General features: G+C 29.0%; 2 protein-coding genes across 2 annotated transcripts in view; one reads left to right on the top strand and one right to left on the bottom strand.

Annotated features, from left to right (window-relative positions):
• The window catches only part of LOC114932005 (uncharacterized), a 109,015-nt gene that overhangs the window by 41,965 nt on the left and 42,826 nt on the right, over positions 1 to 24,224 (top strand). The window contains exons 3-6 of the mRNA XM_029304173.2: positions 4,925 to 5,080; positions 6,929 to 7,001; positions 7,157 to 7,228; positions 7,617 to 8,548. Of these exons, the coding sequence (XP_029160006.1) occupies positions 4,925 to 5,080; positions 6,929 to 7,001; positions 7,157 to 7,228; positions 7,617 to 7,622 (307 nt within the window). The 3' untranslated portion in view covers positions 7,623 to 8,548. The remainder of the gene's footprint in view (positions 1 to 4,924; positions 5,081 to 6,928; positions 7,002 to 7,156; positions 7,229 to 7,616; positions 8,549 to 24,224) is intronic.
• Positions 2,880 to 24,224, bottom strand: part of LOC114931999 (prolactin-releasing peptide receptor) — a 71,815-nt gene continuing 50,470 nt past the window's right edge. Inside the window, 1 exon segment of the mRNA XM_085482849.1 lies at positions 2,880 to 3,197. The gene's annotated coding sequence lies outside the window, so the exon portion shown is untranslated.

Raw genomic sequence — 24,224 nt, 5'->3', positions numbered from 1 at the left:
TTCGTAATATACATTCCTTATATTTCAATATATTTTTCATTGCGATTAACAATCAATCAATTGAATAATAATTATTCCGATACATTAACTTCTGATGCATTAAATGAAATATTCGGCATTTACAGATTATATAATTTTACAATTATATCTTATAATTTATATATAAATCTCGACATCTGTTTTCTTTTTTTTGTATATTTTTATTATATTGTATATTTTGTATATTTTTATTATATGATAATTTATATATAAATCTCGACATCTGTTTTCTTTTTTTTTGTATATTTCTATTATATTGTATTATTGAAAGAAAAGAATGCAATGTAGAGAAAAAGAGATGTATAATTTTGATAGATAAAATCTCCGAATTATAAAATAAATTATAACTTATATTATAATATAAAAAATGATGTAAAATAAGCTATTATAAAATAGGCAATCGATAAATGAAAAAAACTCGCCCACGAATCAATAACTGATCATTATTCATATTCGTATATTTAATCCTGTAGAATAGTACGTTCATTAGATAATATTCCTGAGAATCCGTCACGTCTTAATTTTAATTTCGGAAGTACCACGAGATGCACATACATATCTCCTTTCGCACTTATCGAGAATCGTGCTTCCGATATCAATGAAATTTCATTGAGACGTTGCTAGGCAACGTTCTCATGACAAATGCGTCGTCGCACATGATTAAATCAACGTACGTGTTCATATACACATATCGCGTGTTTTCGGTTCGCATCTTAAATTAGGTTGATTTAGAACACGTTCTACTCCGACGAACAATTCGGTCTGAATCATTTAGAGTTTCAGTCTACGTTCATGACTTTATTCTCTTCTAATGACATTCGGCCATATAAAATCTAAAACATTGTATTGATAAATTAGAATTTTGATTTCGAATTCAGAGCTTTACTAATTTGTCAAATTTAACATTGTAAAAATTATTGCAGCACCATACTAATTCTCTAATAATAATATATCTGTCGCAGTAAAATCTGCTTGAAACTAAATATGGAATAAGATTTCATGATGGCTCTCCAATAAAGGATTAATAATCTCTATTAATAAAATTCTCGTGAATCGATATATTCCGAAGATGCCTTTGAACGTTCTTCATTAACCATTCGATGCAAAATTAAGTACACAATATGTTAAAGCCATATTAAGATAGGATAGGATGTTAATACAGGATCGGAAGATCGTCTTTTTCTTGTTCACTTTGATGGCGAGCTTGACGTAGACGCTTCAAAGATATTAAATTCATATTTTCTTTGGTCAAAGATTAGATGCATCACATGCAGAGATTATATTAATTTTCCGAAAGCAATTTTTAATAAATATTAAAAAAGTATAGAGAAGCCTTTTCACAGCAATTCGTGTCTAATTTTGCAGAAAGCTATTCTAGCAATAGCGATATGTTGAATATAATTTTGATTTTAACAGTTTTATTACTGCTTTACTTTTCTATGAATTTATGGTTATTTTTTGATATCTATTTTTCAAATTGATTTTTATTAAAATAATAATAAAATCGATAAATCTATAAAATCAAAATCTATAAATATTTTAATAACTTGCAAAGTAAAATTAAATTGTCGAGATATTTTCAGAATATTGTATACTTACTAATCTTCGTTGCATAGGTATCAGTGTAAACTAGAGAGTACAAATTTTTTATATTTTCCTATATTAAAAAGTGTTCTATTGAGAATGAAAAAGATGCAAATCGCAGAGTGGAAAAATTTACATAAAAATGAAAAAATATATAATGTTTTTAAAAATAATTTATAAAATATGAAAAATATAATATACATATAATAATAATAAAATTAAATATAATAATAATATATATTAAATCCATATATTTATAGAAAGACATTATTAAATTTAATTGCGGTTCAATCTCGGCAAAAAGCTCGGCCTTTCGGCAATCATTATACCGTTCGGAGAATGCATTACGTGCATGAAAGGATGCACTTCCGCCTTGGTTTCAGCTTTCTGAAAGTGTGTTGACCTCGCTTTGGGCCTCTAGCAGGGCTGTTTTACTCTCTCGCGTTGGCAACCAAATCAATTTTAGCTCTCCTGTCAAAGGAGCGTGGTGCAGCTCAGTTTCCTATTAACTGATCTGTGTAACGCAGAAAAGTTTAATATCCTGTCAATTTTTTCCCCACAATTTGTAGTCTTTTTACAATTAATCTTTTTTATAAATTTTTAAAAAATTCCTCTTTATTCTCTTTTTTCAATATTTTTTTTTATATCCAATATATTGTGTGAAATATTTGTCGATTTTTATCGCAATTTCTAGCCGTATATTTTTAGTTATATTTATATGTTTCGGTCTAAATTGATATCGTTATCATGTATTGTCGTCGTATGGAATCGATAGTATTGATATCACGATCGTAAATAGGAATGGAAGGAACTTGGGAAATAAATTGCAAAGTTCCGCGGTCGTGCTCGGGAAAAAGTTGTAATAGCAGAATCAATGGGTTTTAATGACGCATTCGAATGCTGTAATGCTTTGTCATCATATCGTTATCGGTATTATAGCGAAATAAACAACGAAATAAAATACTGTCTTATTAATCTTTGTTGCATCAAAAGTTATATATCGATATTGTAAAGTGTCATAAATCTTTGTGCGAAATTTTCTTTGAAGCAGTAAATAAATAATTATTATATATAAACATTATATTATTATATATATTATCAAAACATCAATATATTTTATTCATATATAATATTATAAATTGTAAATTTAGTTATTATCAGATTAAGATATTTTTTTAAAGAATAATATACAAAATTAAAAATTGCAAGGAAAAAATAGTAGATGACAATTTAAGATTTGAATAATAACAACGGTATATATTACAAATGCGCCGTTTATTGTGATTAAAAATAAATACATCGTGAACAGGCCATTGATGAAGACGCATTTATAATATTTGCATTTTTTACTCTAAAGCCTATCGCTCGATAGTTTGATACATGCATGCTCTTATTTAATACTCAATATTATCCTTAATTACATCACAATTTACACAAGTACGCGCATTTATATTATACAAGATTTATGATTAAACGTATGATTCTTGCAAACATCCTCTTCCTTTTGATTTATTCAATCGCGATGATGAAAGCAACATGACGGTATCTTCCACCAAGTTTGATAACTGGAGCTTCTGAAAAATAAAAACAAAATTTATTCTATAGGTAAAATTGTAATGTAAAATCGATGATGGGGAATTGATAGGGCAATAGCAAATTTATTTTATTTAACGTTATATATATATATAATACGCATAATAAATACTTTTTAATGGATATTTATTTTTATATAGAATTTCTTTGAAGAGATTTAAACTTATCAAGAGATAAAAGTTTACTCAAATTATATGGAGTAAATATAAGTCTTACAATTAGATAAATCTCTTATACATTTTAAAAATATTTTATTATTAATTTTTTATATGCATGCATACAGATAGAATATATTTTCAACAGTATCAGAAGAAAATTTTCTTTACAGAAGTATTATGATGCACCATATTTTATGTAATATTTCACCATTTATTATGATTTAATATTAATATTAATATAAAAATTTACATTTAATTTAATAAACAAATTCTTCGTTTCTTCTTTTTTAATATGACATTTTTTTTATGAACAACAAAATTCTCTTAAAATTTTTTTTTAAATGTCGACAATAATAAGTGATTAATGAAGATAAAATAATAATATTAAAGAATTAAAGTAGTAACAATGAAATCATCGCATGATTTAAATCGTCGATTGTAACTCCATCATTCTACGACATTTTTTCATATTTAAGAAAATTATCTCTCACGAAGTTGAAGTTAACTTTGATCGAAAACTATTTCCGTAAAATAAATGTTGGCTCATAAAATAAATTTTCTTTCTACGCCGTGGGAAATCTGTCTAACTATCTACATACTCGTACGAAAAATTAAGTATTCTTACGTCAGAATAAAACTATGACATTGATTAATCGGCAAACGGCGCAGCTGCGTTTAGCCCCTTTGATTACGAGAAGTTTGATCGAGGCGAGCAGGTAATGTGTTGAATATTAACACACATCGATTTTGTTTTCCATGTTCATAGAAGAAGTGCACTTTATGCGCGGCTTGCAATCTACATCGTTAATGCGTTTCATTACATGCAAAATAACGAAAATTGCGAACGCGAGAAAACTCGTTCGAATTAAACGTAGCTATCTCGTCTGCCGCTATGCTTTCAGAATATTCTGCTTTATTCCTATAGTTATTTCGTTTTATTGCCCAAAAGCTCTATTACTTTTAATGGACATTTTTAATAATTTCCTATATATGTATGAAATAATGTCAATAAGAACAACGAATTATTGGATTTACTCCGTCATGATTAAATTTCATGTATAATGTTAGTGTGATTTGTGTACTAAAAAATGTGTTAACTTTTGACTAAATCTTTCAACTAAATATTATTTTGTTAATTAAATTATCAAATGTTGAATGAATTGAAATGTTAATTGAACTGTAAAATTATTATTTGACTTATAAAAATATTTAAATTAAGTACAACATATTAAATCTATAATCAAACATATATTTGAGTTAAATATTAATTTATATTCAATTAACAAAACAGTAATTTAATTGAAAAGTTTAATCAAGTTAATAAATTTTTTTCAGTGTGACATTTACAAAAAATGATTCTAGAGACAGAAATATAAGCTCATAATTTTTATCTTTATGATTTTCAAAATAAATTCTATAAGAAGCATATTTCGCGATTGCTTTAAATTATTTATATAATAACTTATACATAATTAATTACATAATAATTATGTACGTAATAATACTTCTGAAATAAAAATGTATATAATAATGATATGGAACAATTATAGGATCAAAGGCCAAATTTCAGCAAGAGGGAACCAGGAGGAATCAGAATGGTACAATCCCATGCGACAAGTCCTTTCGTCCTTTGAGGCAGAGAAACCAGGGAAAGCATTACTGATTTACGACATGACCACATTGAACTCAACGGTTCCTTTGGGAAGGTATATCGCAAAGCGCAGATGGACAGACGTCGTTGTTCATGTAGCAAAATACGATCTGCGCTGCAAGTGCAATACAATTTCTCAGATATTAGTATTTCTACATGGAACGATCGACTTGTCGTCGTGAATTATAGATTCACTCCAATCGGCATTCCGTCATTTTTACAACGCGAAACTGCCGTCTGTGTTGTTGACAGATTATTGAATACTTCTCTATTTTTCAATCTCTCCTTACGCACTTTTTTGCGGCAAGAGCGGTTTATTGCTTATCTCGAAGTCGGAATATAGAATCTGAGATTTATATTAAAATTCAAGCTCTTTTCTGCATACTGAAAAAAGAAATTATTAACTTGACTAAATCTTTCAACTAAATTACTATTTTGTTAATTGAACATATATCAGTATTTAAGTTAAATATATATATATTTTTTTTTGTTAGATTTAATATGTTATATTTAATTTTTTTATTTAAATATTTTAATTTAAGTTAATTTAATTTTTATTAATAAAATATTATTTAGTTGAAAGATTTAGAAAGACTTAGTTTTTATATTAGTACATATATCTAAAAAGGAAAGAATATATTTTAGCAAAATTTCTTCTGATAAATATAGTATAAAAATCGTAGAATGACGTTAGGAATATATGATAATGCAAATATATAAAATTGATTTTATTTTTTGAAAACAAAAATTACCGCGCAAACGTTTAATTTTTTGCTTTTCAAAATTTTTTAGAAATAGTTTTATATAACCGTATATTAATATATTATATTTATATACATTTATTTATATTAATATACGTTTGTAGAACTATTTCTAAAAAATATTTATGAATATATTATATACATTATTATTATTACCAATTATTATTTATTTATATCTATACTTTTTTTATTGATTTTTATATTTATATTTTATTTTATTATATTTTTCTTTATTTGTATTTATACTATATAATATACACAAAATACAAGTAAATAATAATATAATACAAATATTACACATACACACGTGCGCGCGCAACACGAAATAATAAATAAAGTAATTTATTCACGCGGGTCGATCACTCAATCGATTCGTAAGTGACGCCATTATGACGTCACAAGATCTTAGAGGTTGCATTCGAAAATTCGCCCGCCAAAGTGCAGAATTCGACCAACCAATCAGAGCCCGAGGATCTCTCTGTCCTGATTGGTCAATCGAGCGCTTCGCTCTAGTTGAGCACATTTTCGAACGGAATCTAATGTTAATACCGCTATCTAGTACACTCTCTAATTATTCATTGTTCGTGATAAACGTTTCGGCGCTCATCGTCGCTCCGGTCCTCGAAAGTACAAGCGTGAGTATATTAATTAGCGTCATTATATCGTTAATTATGTTATAAATCGGATCGCGATCGCGAGATGAACCTCATCGGCCGCGAATTTCAATCGATATTCGTTTTCCTGAGAGATATCGAAAATTCACGCACACAACTTTACGAAGGTAGATCGCGAGTAGTAAACCGAGATTTTTGACGCGAAAATTTTCCGAGTTTTTCGCCGTTGTCGATCGCATTCCAAGCGGGCATTCGCATATTTCCGGTCGTACTTCCGCCTCGGCGCGTCAGAGTAAAATTAGGCTCATAATTCTCGTAATTTTTTTTTCTCATGATTCGATTCGAGCAGGTTCGAAGGCAAAGATATTTTGTGTTTATTTTAATATCTCATGGTTGAAATTTAATAATTTTAAAGAATCCAAGGAATAATTACATAAATAATTATTGTAAAATTTCGGCAAAAATTGAAGAAAACGAAGCTCTCCTTCAGTATTATTATAATTTTAATCGATATTATTTTTGTTTCAGATGCAGATGTGATTATATATATTTGGCGTTGCAGTACAAGGAAAAATTCGGTTCTGGCCCAGCAGGCTCGAAGGTAAAGATATTTTGTGTTTATTTTAATATTTCATGGTTGAAATTTAATAATTTTTAAACATCTCAAAATAATTACATAATTATTGTAAATTTGGAGAGGAAGATTTCCTTTAGTGTTATTATAATTTTAATTGATATGATTATTTGTTGTTTCAGATGCAAATGTGGTTATATTTGGCGTTGCAGCACCGAAGGATTCGGTTCGGGCCAATCAGGATCGGCTCGAAGGTGAAGAGATTTTATGTTTATTTTAATATTTCACGATTGAAATTTAATACTTTTAAAGAATCTTCTCTTCAGAAGAGATAATACTTAAATAATTAAATAATTATAATATAAAAATTTAATTGATATAAGTTTTTATATATCAAATTCTTATTTTAATAATGAATGTATATCACAAGAGAATAAGCTTATAGATTTTACTTTTTAATTCAAAATTGTATATTATTTATCTACTTATAATTAACTTTGCGTAATTTTATACAATAACTTCTAAACTATTTTCGTAAATTTAAAAAGTAAATTTTTATTGCAAAAGAAAATATATATTTTTAATTGTTAAACATACTTGTTTAACTTGAATCTAATCGATAATATTATTTCTTTGTTGCAGGTCTGAATCAGCGGTATCGGTGAGTGAAATTTAAGATAACTGGCAATTTTTTGACTGGCTTTTTCTCCACGAGATCGCTATCTTTGCGAAATCAATGCGATCTATCTTGCATAGATTTTTGCGTGGCACTCATCGCAATAATAAATTAAAATTAAGAAAATATCTTTATAGGAAGGTCTATAATATGTTAAAATAATTTCTCTCTCATAAGATATAATAATTTTAGTTTTGATAAATTCATAATAATGCAAAATAATTTCATTGAAACTTCAATTAAAGTAAGTTATAAAATCGGGTTTAATCTTTAATGTATTAGAATCTTAAAGAGCTAGGTTGAAGAGAATAAAGACGACATATACATTAATCTTTATACAAAATTACAAATATCGTTCGAAATAACTATTATGTTATATAAAAACAACAAAATTGTAAATGCATAGATGAAACGTAAGAATATATATATATATAATGATCTATAATATATAACACATATATATATACAATATTAATCGACAATAAAATCGGCGAAGCTCCTGCGCAATTTCTTCGTCGTCAAATATTGAGAGAAATATATATTTAAAATGTAGTAAAATGTAGTGGCCAATTTTCTGGAATATTGGCGACTCCTGAGTGCGTCGCGAGGGAAGTCGCATCGTCGTTCGATGAGGCCCTCCGAGAAGTGGCCTTGAAAAAAGCGGCGACGCGAAAATGGAGCATCGGTTTTATTCGCGCGCGAATAAGCTCCCGCGATTCTCGCACTTTACTGAAACGCGTCGAAAATGTGATAGTTAAAACCTGCGCGTCGCCGCACGTCGTGAACGAGAAAATAGTAACGCGAGTGCGAAGTGTTTGGACCTTCTACGAGGACAGATTGGGTTCCTGCAGGAAAAATGCTGCCGGCGAGGAACCCAGAGAAGAATAGTCATCGAAATGTGAGTCGCATCGTATTAGCTATTTTTTTTTATTGATAAAGCGATAAAAAATATATACGCCTATAGAGGGATAAAGACCAAAATGTGCATGTTGCGAACAAATGTAACATGCAGAGTTTGTTGAATGTCGTTTGCTTATCAAATTCATCGAAAATGAATAAATAATCGATATACCTACATTCATCATTAATTACAGAGTGTTGATTTTGGAATCCAAATAATTTGAGAAAATCACAGGATTATACAATATTGATAGAAATATATATATATTTGATTGATATAATAATACTTAAGACGTTCCAAATATTCATTATTTAATTGTATCGACACCTGACATTTGAAAATTAGGGGAGGAAAACTATAAATCATTTGTATCTTGCTTTGTAATTTTGTCAACTTGTTATTTAAAATTTGCCATCATTTTTGCTTACCATATGGTAGGCATGTTTATAAATAAGGAGATATATGCTATGAAAATAAATCTGTTAATTTAGTTATATATTTTGCATCGTGTAATTTTAGAAGCAATCTGGTTGCAATATTATTTTCAGTTTGCAAGTAAAGTTTGACAGTTGGTTTTGATGTAGGACTTGTATTTTTAGAAAGAGACTGCTGTGATATAAAATCGTTCTCGCGAATTGATCTTTGCTGCAGTATATATGTACTTTTCTCTCGTATCTTGGAAAATCTCAGAAGTATTATCGAAGTAGCTGATACATCATTTACGCTCGTGTACTTTAATGCACTTCAAATTTTTGTATTAGTTTTGACAACAAATATTATCGATAATATGCGTTTACCGAGATACAATACTTTCAATAATCTTATTTACGCTAATAATGATAAAAGTCATAATTCAAATATGATGTGAACTTTCTATAATTATTCATCGCATTATTTGCGATTATACATATCTGTAATCAGATTCGCGTAAATATATATAAAATTATTTTAGATATTATATATATACGTATTTATATTAATATATATATATATATATATATATATATATATGTATGTATTTATGTAAAATATACTCGAGAGAATTTAGAATTTATCCTGAAAATCATAATAATGAATAATATTATAAAAATATATCATATAAAAAATATTAATATCTACAATAAGATATAAAATATATTTGATTAATTATTTTAGTACGTACATAGTAAATTTTTGCTATATTTTACTAGTACATATTATATTAATATTTTTCATTGTAAATATTAATCAAAGAAATTCTTCCAATAAGTACCATATTATCATGATTTTCGGAAAAATTCTAAAAGAAAATGATCTTTACATAACTAAATTATATATACGTATATATTTATATACATATATATATATATATATATTTATATATTTATTAATTATATATTTGAAAAATTATAAAATAATATCTATATTATGACAATATAGATTTCCTAAGTATATTTTTCCTTAAGATCCGCGACGGATTCTAAACACTTACGGGATATAGAAAATTGTTTGTGTATCTTGAACGGGTTGATTAAATCTTCATCAAAACACGCGGCAAGTTCATGGAACGTGCACGGAAAAATTTAACTACCGCAGAACTGCATTCGGGATACTGAAATACAACTTCCTGGCCGGTTAACCCATGGTTAAATCTGTACTACTATTTCAAGAGAGATGCATATGCTCTCGTTCTCAGATTAAAGCGATAAAATAACGTTATAGCCTGCCAGTTTTTTACGCTGAACAATGTCATCGACAAATTAAAGCTTGCTTTTAACGAGAATACGATCACGAGCATGCCGTTCGACGATTAATTGCAATTCGCAATTAAACATCCTCCACGGTATATAAAGTACACAGAAACACAGATTCATTTAAATATTTGATGAACATTAACTCGAAATAGGTCGTGCATTGTTTCGACGTGTCTTTCCTCTATAATTCTTTCCCCATTTTGTATGCGCGATGCAATCGCGATGCATTTGTGTGCTACGTACATTAGCAAAGAGGCTTATAGTAACAGGATAGATACGCAATATTGTATGTAGAATATCTTTGCTTTTAATGTGCTTACCTACAAAGTGAATTGCATTTGTTATGCAATCCAAATAAAAAAAATATTGTTGGAAGAACGAGCTTTTCAACGTGTTTCTAATGTGCCATAAATATTCATGAATTCTTTTGTTGGTTATATGTAATACTTTACAGTGCTACATTGATTCAGATCTTCATGAAACTTTTTAAATATTGTATTAAATATTTAAAATATTGAATTTATAAATTATATAAATGGATATTAATATGTATTGCATTCTTTAACGAATGTAATTAAAATTAGAACTAAATTACACAAAAAAGCGATTATAATAACATTAATGATAATAAGGAATTTTAGTTTTTATTATGCATTTAAGCATATTATGCATATTTTAATATATTTATTTGATTTAATTTTATTGATTTTTACTGATTTTTAATTAGTGCAAATTTTGTGGGATTAATTAAGAGAGATTTAAGTATGCGTTTAATTAAAAGATATTTTAATCAATTGAACTATTCTCTAACTATTTACATAGCCTGATCGTCTTAATAGGAATTTCTAGAATATTTTACAAATGAATTTATATCTCCGATATTTTTTCCGTCAAAAAAATTTTATTGCGTTATACTTTATATCTTTACGTGACAAATACATTTTTCATCTATCAATTTTTCTTGATAAACATCAGTTTTTATTAAGTTTTATTTTTTGTTACGTTTCCGATAAAAATATTGATAAAATATAAAACATGAAATGCAAATTCTAAAAATATTATCTTTCAAAATATTTTTTATTTATATTTCAGTATTGTTTTTTTTTGTAATATGTGAATTTTATCTTTCATTACATTTATTCTTGACATAAAATACTATTCCTATTTTTAATATCTTGTTTATAATTATAATTTTTATTAGATAAAGAAATTATTTGTTTTATTTAAAATTATCTGTTTTAAACTTTGTTATTCTGCGTTTTCAATATATAATAAATAAACGATAGAAAACAAATAAAGTAAACCGAATGAAAACAAGACAAGACAAAACTGTAAAGGATGATAGCTTGGAAAGACGTGACAACGCCTAAAGAAACAACTTTTACTGTTTTCGCGATAGTGGATACCTCAATACAAACAGCTATTTTTATCCATAAGAATATACGATCACTTTATCTTGATATGTGTCGAAACACAAAAGTTCCGACATTAAATCTTTATATTACTTACTTTTGCCTTTCATCAGAGAGATGGAACCAATAAGTAGCTTTGTCATTTGTTTTATGAGGAAATCAAAACACAAAAGTAAATAAATAATGAAGAGACCAACCTGTGTTCGTGAATAATACAAATTATTTTTGCATATATCTGTCAAATCACCTTGCAAGAAAAAAAAGCAAAAAAGATTTTTATCTTAAATTAAAATGTGTATTTTTAGCGATATAATCAATATAATATTTTAAGTAGAAAGAGAGGGAGAAAGGGAGAGAATATATAATTAATTTAACATAAAATAATTTTGAAAGTAAAAGAGGTTAAAATGTATGAGAGTTTTATAATCTGCTCGTTTTCAAAATGATCATACACATTGTACATAAGATTAAATATTCTTGAAGAATCGCACTTTTTTCTTGCTATGCATCGTAAAAGAACGATTAAACATACAATGAGAAAAATCCATTAAAATTTTAACCATGCGGTGCGCTCGCGAAATTTCTATGAATGGCGCGAATTAACTGACGTTAATGTTGCAGTTAAGTAAAAACCGCGTACCCTCATCTCTACTTTATTAATACGTCTAAAGGACTACCGAGTCGAGAACGCGTCGTTCAAATTACCTTTCTTTCACATGCAAATATAGTGGTATCTCGGGAAATTATTACGTCGCATGATTAAGGGCGACATTTTAAATCGTCGTTTTTATTCTTACACGACATGCTCCATTAAATCTGGTATTTTGTATTCAAAAACCTCGATGTAATCGTTTTTCTCTTCTTGCTCGAATTTTCTTGCGTAATTTATCCTGACAGGGGTAATCACGATATATACGAAAAGATATCTCGGGTTCCATAACTTTTTATGTTCTCGTAGATTACTTCCTCGAGTCTTCCTTGCGCTTTCATTAAATAATCTCGAGATAAGATTCGACGATGCCGATTTGATAAACAAGGAATTATTAAATACACGGCGAAAATTTTTTCTTGAAATTTACCCTGAAAATTATGGTAATTGTGGGATAATACGGAAGAATTATATAAGAGTTTCTCTGATTAATATTGACCACAATAAAAAATATTAATATGTATACATAGTAAATTTTACAATTTATATAGTATGTAATAAAATTAATCGAGTATAGTTTATATCTTATTGTGGTAGATATTAATATTTTTATTATGGCAAATATTAATTAGAAAAACTTTTATAAAATTCTTCCAATATTGTCCCACGATTACCATGATTTTCAGGGTAAATTTAAGAGAAAATTCTTTCTGTGTATTAACCCAAATTTTGCTGTTAATATACGCGAATCGAGAGATGCGTATTGTTTGATAAAACAGAAGAGAATTTTAAAACATTTAATTATATTACAAGATGTCTAGCTGTCAGGGAAATCTGCGGAAAACCGGGTATTGTGAGGAAATTTTATAAACCTGGAATTGTCTGGAAAAAATTTGGAAATTTATCTAGATTTTTTCACATTATTCTACATTTGTCTTGAAATTTTTATTAAAAAAATATAAACTTTTTCTTGACTTCCAGCACGCTAATTTTCTGTATTGTTAAAAATTGATTCATCTACAGCGTGTTCGTTAACTTATATTTTCATCGTCGTGTTATTTTATTTCATAAATTTAACATTTAATTGATTTATATAGATATATGCAAATTATATATTTGGAAAAAATAATACTAAAAAGTCAGGGAATTTTTTTCATTGAATCTGCTGGACACCCTGTATTATTATAACATATTCATCATCTAATTATTCACTTATAACGCTGAAATATATTAGTATTGTTATTATATTTTCTGATTAATCATAATTGATCTTGATTACAGTAGTTAAATTTGGATAGTTATTACAACGCGAGCGAGTTTAATCATAACAATTAGACACGGGGGATAATTTATATTAACAGATTAAATAAAATATGTGTACGTGTATATGTGGACTTGATCTGATTACCGATACAAATACACACACAATATTCTTTTCTAAATAATGCGGCATACCGCACTGCAGATATAATTATCGATAATAATTTCTTTGTCAGTATAACATGAGATACATTTGTTCTTGAAAAAAGATTCATTAAGAATTAACTGCATCCGAACAGAGAAGATTTTTTTCTTTTCTTTTCTCGCGCAAGATCGATAAGCTTCTGCAGACTCGGCTGTGTGCAAATGGGGATTTCTCTGTGCTTCTCCGTCATGGTTAATGTAATGCCGATTGCATAGAATCTCTCCACGAGAGATATCTCCATCTGAGAACTTTTTTAACACGATCTTTTTCTCCACGCGGTAAAAGGACACGGAATAAAACGAGACGGTATAAAACGAACAGACGGATAAAAATAATCGCTGTGCGTTCTCCGTCGTTTCGAAAGTTCGCCAGACGGCTTAAGTGCTCGGGACTCTCGGGAGAATATCGAGAATGACGTATTTCGCGGTTCTAGCACTTGTCGATAGTCGTGATTGGGGCTGCTCTCGCGCTCTTGGCGAATAAAAGAGCGTGTCATCTCGTTTTTTCTTCGGTGCGACAAAAAAAAGCTCTCGAGGGGGATTTTTTGTGAAAATGAAAAACAGCGACGCGAATCTGCTCGTCGATTCTGGAGCAAATTTTCAAATCGCATCGTCCTGCTCGAGAACCACTCGAGAGCTGTCAAACGCGTGAGCTGTCAAATCGAACGGGAACGTCGTCGTGGAAAAGACGGAATTTCTCGGATTTTGTCTTATCCTTTTCGCGTGTTTGTATCGTCACGTATCCGCTTCCTCTGGACTTTCACCTCGCTCGTCAAATTGAATCCCGCGGGAATTGTACTACATCGGTGAGAGAAGTTACGCACTGCAAAGCGAAGCAAACTTCTCGCTAATGCTGTTCCGCAATTAATGCCGTGTTGCTAATACAGATGGTAGAACATGAGACGTTAATGCAAAGGCAGACAAACTGGAAAACAAAATGCAGAATTCGAAAATTTACTTTAGGCGTTTGTAATTTTTCACGGAATTTCGAGGTGGAATTTTATTTATGATTTTATATACGCGCGTATATTCTCATTTCGCAACAAATATTTTCTCTGTATCAAAATCCTCCAAAAATTATATAAATATAACTTTATCTTCGTTATATGATTTCGATTATCCCTGTTTTGCTTACATGCATATTCAGTTGCGCATATATGCGAATTACATTGTACGTGCATTATCTGAATGTCGCGATGCGCTTCCATACATATACATGAACATATACAATACGTGCACAGTCTGCTCATATTCACTGTCACATTTTCCCGAGATAACAATATTGCAGCACAAATCTCATTTCATATTTCTACTGTATAGCTGTATAATGCACTCCAAATTCAATTATATTCCGGAATGATCAGGCGAAGGATCTTACGAAATTCGTAGAGATAAGAGCACTTGTATGTAGTCTCACAGAAAATATATATGCGGATATTTATAATGCACACAAGCAATATGGTACAAAAATTAGGGAGAGAAAACGCGAAATATTCGATATTTTACTAAAATTAATTTTGAGAAGACAAATAGCAATTATATTTTATGAAAAATAAAAAAAATTAAGCCGAACTTAATATAGAGATTACTTTAATATTTAAACAGAATATATATAAATTATAGAAATAAATTTATTTAAAAGTAAAAAATTAAAGTAAATCAAAATTAAAATATTTTTGAACAATAAAAATGAATATTTTCAATATATAATAAAAGTCCACCAAAAAATTTGAAAAATTTGATTATTTGAATTTATATGTAATAAATTGTCAGTACCAAATTCCTCTGTTATTAAATTCCTTTATATAAAATAGAATAAATTCACATATATATGTATATATATGTTTTTCGTAATGTTTCTCCTGTTCTGAAATTTCATCATTTAACTTTACTAACTTTAAATCTCGTTTCCCGTATTGAAGTATCGACTAACACATTTTAATAGACAGTAAACGCATGATAACCTACTATAGAATCTCTCTCCCGATTGCCAGATCTGCAGAAGTGCGCAATGCACTTTCGCAATTATCCTCCGTTCACGCGAAATCTCATCATTTGGATGCAAATGCGTCTGCACTAATCGCTCTATGAAATTCCTTTATGCTCAATCGTTTCCGTTTCGAAGGGGCGCGAAATCCTGGATAAAGATGGGACACACTGCGGTGAAATGTGTTGAAATTGTACGCGAGATGAACGATGCGAAGTTATACCGGGTAGTAAGGATGGCGATGAATCGTGTTAAATCGTAGTATGATCCTTGACACGAATGCTAAATGTCTAGCATTTATCGTTTAGTTCATTTAATTCATCGCGGACATTTAGGAGCGCTGGCGGAAGTTAATCGTTTCAATGCTCTATAAACGCTTAGCCTGTGCTCTGTCGTATAAAAATCTTGCAATCTCTTCGCTTTATTTTCGTTGTATTCAGTCAAAGGTGATTTTCCATATTGTATAATACAGGGTGTCTAGCGGTCAGGGAAATCTGGAGAACTGGGTGTTATTTTATTTCAATGTATTATATATTTCAAAATATATTATAACATTGCTTAAGAATTATAATATTGTTCAACAATTTTATTTTAATTTATTTTTTTAATTAAAAATTAATACATTAATTATATTAAAAATGTTTTATTTAAAAGTTTGTTGTGATATTAGATACCATTAAATATATTAAAATATATGTATTATAATTAGTTAAAATATATTAAAAATAAAATTTGATATAATATAAATAAAAAAGGTATCACATTTAAATAGTGACACGTTTGTTTCGATTTTCGTACATAATGCAGATTGTATAACTCATTGAAAATTTTTGTTTTAACTTCCGAACCTGCTCATTGTTGACAAAAATATCTCAAGAATTTCATGATTTAACATTTAATTGATTTATCATATAGATATATGCAAATTATATATTTATAAAAAATAATACTAAAAAATCAGGGAAAAAATTAATTTCTGGTCTTGGAAAATCTGAAAAGGAGAATTTTTTTCATTGAGTCTGCTGGACACCCTGTAAACATATATTAGATATAAAAGATAATATTTTTATATATAATTAGATACTTGATCATACGGGTGCCCAGGAAGAGAATGAAAGGATTATAATATAGATTGTTCACTAATAAATTATCGTCAATAAGCAAGATTAATTGTTTTAATCCGATATAGCTCTTCTAAGTATTTTCATTTGATAGAGATATATGAGAAAGATGCCTTTAATCAATTATCAGCTTTCCTTTAGACGACACTAGCACAGTTCACAACAGTTGTACAGGGTGACACACGAAATGTCATACCATTTAAAAAACGATCTTGCATCGTTAGTGTTCGCATATCTAAAATGTCAAAGCGGTGCGAAGTCGCTTTTTAATTGGTATGACATTTTGCGTGCGCTACCTTGTACAATAATTAAGTTAATAATATTAATTAATATTTTCGAATATCAATAACCTATATATTTAGATGAATAATAAATAGCGAATGATTTAATTGTGCTCACCACAATTCTCTAAAATATATTTGAATAACTATGAATGAACGATTTCGTGAAATTAATTTCTATATCAATTTCTTTCAATTCGTCTTTTTATTGAAATATCCAGTTACGTAGAAAAAAAGTAAATTTTTTCTGATTTTTTCCATTTATTCATCTTTTATATACCGCGTTATCGATACAATATCGATTTCAAAGCGAAACAATATGATATATCAATATGACATCATAACGATATCTTATCAAAAATCACATTCCGCTTGAATAAATCCAGAATACGGTCAACGATTTTGTTTCCCAATTCTCTATTTAACAATCCATTTTTTTCCGTTTTTTTCGAGAGGCAATCAGTATATCTTCGTCAATTCCGCCGCATGCGCTATTGAGCGGGATCGCGTTCCGTTTGCTGATTTCACAGGTTGCCGGATGCGTTTTCACGGTAGAGCTGCAGCACGCGGTACAAAGCACGATTGATAACAGAATACGTACGAAACAGCGACGACCTATTGAAAAGCTGTTGTGTGAGTCGCGCTACACTATGATTCGAAACGTCATAAAGGAGCTCCCTCACTCATGCCTTCAATTACATAAGTCCCCCACGTGTTCACGTGAAGGAATCAATAGCGTATCGACCAATCGGGCGTGAAAGAAGGAAAGCAGAAGATTGAAACAAAAGGAAAGGAGATTGAGAGATTCGGGGGAAAGAAATATAGAATTAAATCGGGCGAGAATTGTACATTTAAACCGCGTAAAGAAAAATGTGCTCAATTAAAATAATTAATCGACTCAAAGTCCGACTCTAATTTATATGAATTGTCGCATGAATAATGATGAATTTTTTTACTTATTTTTCTTAAAACACATTTACCGAGAACATTAGATATCATTTGCACGTTTTATTTATTTTGGGATATTTTTAGGGAAAATTATAAAAATGAAGAATATATATTATATATTGATGTAAAATGTTTCTATTAATAAATATATTAATTGTTCTTTATTTCTTTTAATATATTGAATAAGTATTATGTAGAACGAGCAACAGGTTTTTCCTTTATATAAAATTATTTCAAAAAAGAGATAATAGGAAGTAAATCTTTTTTAATCACTATAATGGCATTCTTCAGAAAAAATATATATTTGTCTTAAACAATGAACGACAGTTTGAATAAGAGTTTCTAAATTCATCAAAATAATATTGATTTAATTAAAAGTCTATTATATTTCTAATGTGAGGGAAGATTAATTATATAATAATCTATTATATAACTTGACAGTGTGATAAAGCAAACATACCCTTAATGCGCAAGTATATTTGTGAAACAAAGCCCTTGATACTTGAAATAAGCAGTCCGGAAATGTAAATAGAGAAAGAATCGGAAAGAATTCATAAAAAATAGAGGAGAGAGCGAGGGAGGGAAATTTACTTTATTCACTTTAAATTTTAAGTAATTATTTGCGTATAATTTGGTTTTTATTGCGTTAAATATATTTAATTGAAAAGTGGAAGACCACCAAAATCTGTTTAACATCCTGATAGAGGATACTTCGGTGCTTTGGTAAATCGTTTATGGTGAAATTTAGTTTCGCACTAATGCACTTAATTACCATGAACTATCCCATCCTGAACTATTAAATGCGCAACTACGAACATTTGGCGCGCGAGTAATTTAAGGACGATATCTCCCTTTGCTGACTAACCAATATTATCGATACCGAAATTATATATATGTTAAAGAAAATCAAGAACAGCCTCGTATAAACTGCCATAAATATAGCCGTATTGCAAAGCTAGTAAATGCCTTTTCATATACAATATGTATATGACGTCTTTACATACGTATTTGAGTATATGTATGCGAGCTACATTAGGAAGATGAAAAATCGCAAAATAGTACATATGACGATCCACATAGCGACATATTTGCAACTAGAATTTAGGACGAGTATGATGTGTAAAGACTACCGTATTTCTCAACATCGTTCGAAATTATTTTCACAGCTTTGAACAGCTGTCGCATACTAAAAGAAGAATTTTAAAATAAACATCTTAATTTTATATTATTTGCGTGATCATCAGGGAATATTATATCGAATGCAATTTATACAAATCATTAGTTATTATTTTTAATATTTTTTATTTTACTGTCAAGTTAAAGTTTAGCTTTCATATACATCATATATTGAGTTCGTCATCACGAGTATATAAACAAAAATTTAAAGATCGTAAAGTTAATTTTAGATGATTCGTAATTCGACACACAGGAAATTTCAAATAGAATTTTATCTATAATTTTATATGCATATTTTGATATATTATCTATTTTGATGTATGTATATTTCTTTTTTTCAATCTTTCTTGTTTTATACGGCATATAAAATTGTAAATAAAATTCTATTCGCTATTTTTCCCACGATCCTCTGAAACCACGAGAGTATTTTAAAACAAAAACGAAACTTTACTTTTTCCATTTATCATTACTAACAGGAGAGACCACGATCATCAATATCCAATTTATTGCAACATAGCCGATAACCCATAGCCAATAGAAGTAAACCAATTATTTTCATCAATTATTTTCGAAATTAAACGAGAACAATCCTTCGGGAAATCCTCGAAATCGGTCCGGCGCCACGAAGGCTCTTATTTAATTCGACGACGCATTCGTTCGATTCTCTTCGCGGCAGCATTCGTCGACGCTGAACGAAATACAAGTACCGGGGCTGAGTGGCTAATCCTCTCGGTCGCAGGGGCTGATAACCAGATGATAACCGGCTTTTACCTATTAAATCCATTAACGCCGCCAGCGGTTAATCGGTTTTCGCGGCGCCGCACTGACGGCGAGCTGTTTGGATTTGTAGGGTCGCGATTGATTGAATCAATTGACGTTTGCGCAGTTCCCAGAATTCCAATCATTCATGGGGTCTTCGACAGATTCGAAATTGATTTTTTTTCTAATCAAAATGACGAACAAGAAATTTAATAGAAATTAAGTAATTTTGGAAAAAATCGCGCATTTAATCAATCACAGTTGAAAAATTTGTGTTAAATTTAACAGATATTACATGGAAATGCTTCACAGAAATTTTTGTGTTAATTTAACATAATATAGATATGTTAACAAATACTGTGTTAATATTTTAACACAAAATAAATGCAAAACTTTAAATAATTTAAAATAAATTTTGTGAAAAATTAACACAGTTTTAATGTAAAAATTTAAATACGGGCAGATTATCACCCTTATATTCGAAAGTACGAGTATTTTTTTGGGTTAAATATATATTTAGTGGCAACCTACGGTTGGAACTATCCTACAGAACTATAGAATTCGTCGAAAACTATAAAAATATATTATTCAAATTTTGAAAAATGTGAAATGATATGCTAACTTTCAGCCAAGTTAGGATATCATGTCATTTTTCGACTTTAAACCAATAAATTTTATAGTCTTCGAATTATATAGTTCTACATTTTTTAATTAGTTTCAATAATTAAAGCGATAATTTATTTTATCCAAATTTTATGTACCGATTTACGTATATTGTTACACAGTTGAAAAATTTGTGTTAAATTTTACACATATCACATATCCCAAACGATCCACAGAAATTTTTGTGTTAATTTAATATAATATGGATTATAATATAATATGTTAAGTGAAAACACAAATACTGCGTTAATATTTTAACTTTTAACCCAAAATAAATGCAAAACTTCAAGTAATTTAAAATAAATTTTGTGTAAAATTAACATAGTTTTAATGTAAAAATTAACTAAAAATATGTTAATTTTAGATTTTATTATCCATTTATATTATAAAATAAAAAATCAACATTTTTTCTATAAATTTGAACAGATAAATCTTGTCACTAATAAAACAAAACATATAAATTAACATATGAATGTGTTAAATATTTAACATAAAAATTTTAAGAAGCATTTTTAACAAGAAAACAAATTTTCCTACTGTGATCAAATTATATAGGTACATAAAAATTTCAAAGTTTAAAGATGCAATCTTGATATTAAAAATAAATAAGACTTACAATTAGATTCGAACAATTTTCTCTCTGACGTTTCCACATAAACTTTATGAGTTTTTAAAAATTGTGTTATTTACTTTGTTGTTATGAGAAAGAGAATAGCTGTACTGCGTTTTCATTTTATGCAATCTATAGTCATAAGAATGAAGATTTGTTTTAATTTGAGACAATATGCAATTCTAAAAACTCTAAAGTCGCGAATTAATTTCAATTAATTCAACGTGATAATGAATCTCTTCGCGATAAGAAGTATACCGGGAATATTACTGTAGCGATGTATTGTAGCTTGGTATGCGCAATAAATTGTACGTCATTAACTTCACGATGTTAAAGCACCTAATTTTCTTTCTTGCTGCACATGCAATTACTATCTAAAGCCACGTGCTACAATATATCATTGCAGAAGAAAAGCACTTTATATAGAGTGTCCCGTAAAATCTGTATCGCACAGTATAATAGCTATATTTTTTTTATTGAATTTTGAGAAACGCAGTCTGTCTTAATGAACGTCTGATTGGACGTCGACTCTTATAATTATTCAGCTTTTCAGACGAAAGATATGATTTTATTAATAAGACAATTTCAACACAATTTCAATTTGGATAAAAAAAAGATACGTTTCACGAACACCTTGTATAATAAGCGTCTTATTAAGAAAGCGCGGAAGTAATTATCACGGTATATAAATTGGCTCGAGAAGAGTCGGAGTAAAATTCGTCTGCCTCTTTGCCGTGAGATAAGAATTAGATGGGATGAGTTATCACGTAGGAAAAGGAGAATCTTCTTAATCCGGGTGTACGATAATCTGCTTGATCTTGTCCGCTCAAATAATAGCAATTATTATTATCCACCATTCATGTTACGAATTTTTATTTTTACGAACATCCTTCGCTCTGTCAGGAACTCTAGCAGCAATAACTAATATAATAAAGAGTATGAGAAAGAAAAAGAAAGAGAGAGAGAGATGGAGAAAAGTATCCTGTCTTACAAAACGGGGAAGTTTTCGACTAAGCTTGTAATCTCCTTAGGAAGATAATTCTGACGAGCCAACTCAGAACTGGGATTCGTCGAATAGCTACAAATTAAATTGTGAATTTTGTGATTTTGTCGCTACTTAAAAAAATTACCTCTTCGTGTATTGTACAATACAATTTTTGATCATTCTCTGTGTATCACTTTAAATTACTTATTAATAAATTACTTACGCAAACGGAAAATTTTATTTTTGACATTTGGGAAAGGAAACTTTATCTCTAACATAATCTTGATAACTCTAATTTAAAAAAATTATTATTTTATTTATTTGATATCTATAGCTTAATCTCTCGACAAACTCTTCTTTATTTTCTATTTCGATTATAATTCTAAAATATCGGAATTTCTACGTACATATATGTATATAAAAGCACACATGTGCACCTACACATTTCAGTTAATGTAAGAAAAGATTTATTAGCATTATACTTTTAGCTAAACTTGTCTCGCACATTTCTGTTTAACATTTTCATTGAATGAAACATGAGGAGAAATAGCTGGAATCGATCGACGTCAATATTCGTTGCGTTTCACACCTCGCTATATATTTTTCAGATTCATTGTGTAGATATTTAAAAAGCGATGTCAGCGTTTTTTTTCTTTATTTTTTCACAGCGACAGTTTAATTTCTGTGCCAGTAAACGGTTTTATTCTACTGCTGGCAGACTAAGTCCGCTTATATTGTGAAACAATACAATCTGAAGGAAATATAAATTATCGAGATATTATTTTGTTGCTTTTTTTTTCTTCTACAAAAAATTCTAAAGATTCTTTAATTTAAAATTGTTTATTTAGTTTAAGTACTGAATAAGTACTAATTTAAGAATCTGAATAAGTACTTAAAGTTGTATAATTTCAAATATAATAATCAATGTTAAATATTCCATTGTCATTAATTTTTTATAAAGATTATTTACTTAGTAAAATATATTATCTCTCTCTTTTAATGAGATATACTTTTAATTAAAGTACATTTTAATTAAAGTTTTTAATTATTTTTATCAAATGATATTTCAATACATTTATGAATACATTTCTCTCTTTTATCAACTAACGTAACTTTGAATAGTACCTCTTATCCATCTCATCTACCTAATTAATCTACAGTATAGAACTTTGCCTTCTGTCCTCGACAATCATTGTCATTAATTTGCATTAACGAGCGTGCCTCCCTAACGAATTCTCCGAAGACATCGTGTACAGGCGACGAAAATCTTTACCTTGCGATGTTATGTTTTCCAATATTACACGATAGGAAGATTTTCTCCGAGGGTGAGAGAGAAATTTACCGACGTATAGAATAATCGAATTAATTGGAAACTGATTAAATCATGACGTGATAGTAAAAAAACAAACAGTGACAGCTCATCGTGTAATACAATCGTTAAACGCGTAATTAAATCTCTCACAAATTAAATTACCTTATTACCCAATCTCAACGCAGTAGCGCTGCTGCGACATTAGTCCGACCGATTTCAGTAGAATTAGCAAGGATATCGGTCGGACCAATATCCGCAGGAGTGCCGTCGCGACATTGGTCAGACCGGAGTCCTCTGTGGTTTCTCGTACTTGCCTCTGCTAAACTATGCGTGACTCTTGGCTAGAATTTATCTCTAAATTGATGAAATGACATTCTCTTGCTCTATAAATCTAATTTTACGTAATTATATCACATATTGTACTAAACCTTCGATGTAACAGAGAGAGAGAGAGAGAAAGGGAGACAAAAGAATAATAAATTAAATGAGATTTTATGTATATATAATCTTATTTATGATATATATAAATTATAATATACATATATAAATTATAATATATATATATATGTAATA

This window comes from Nylanderia fulva, unplaced genomic scaffold, assembly GCF_048542155.1.
Source record: "Nylanderia fulva isolate GAGA-0341 unplaced genomic scaffold, ASM4854215v1 Scaffold10, whole genome shotgun sequence".
NCBI classification, from domain to species: Eukaryota; Metazoa; Arthropoda; class Insecta; order Hymenoptera; family Formicidae; genus Nylanderia; species Nylanderia fulva.
This window is presented reverse-complemented; position numbering and strand designations above follow the sequence as displayed.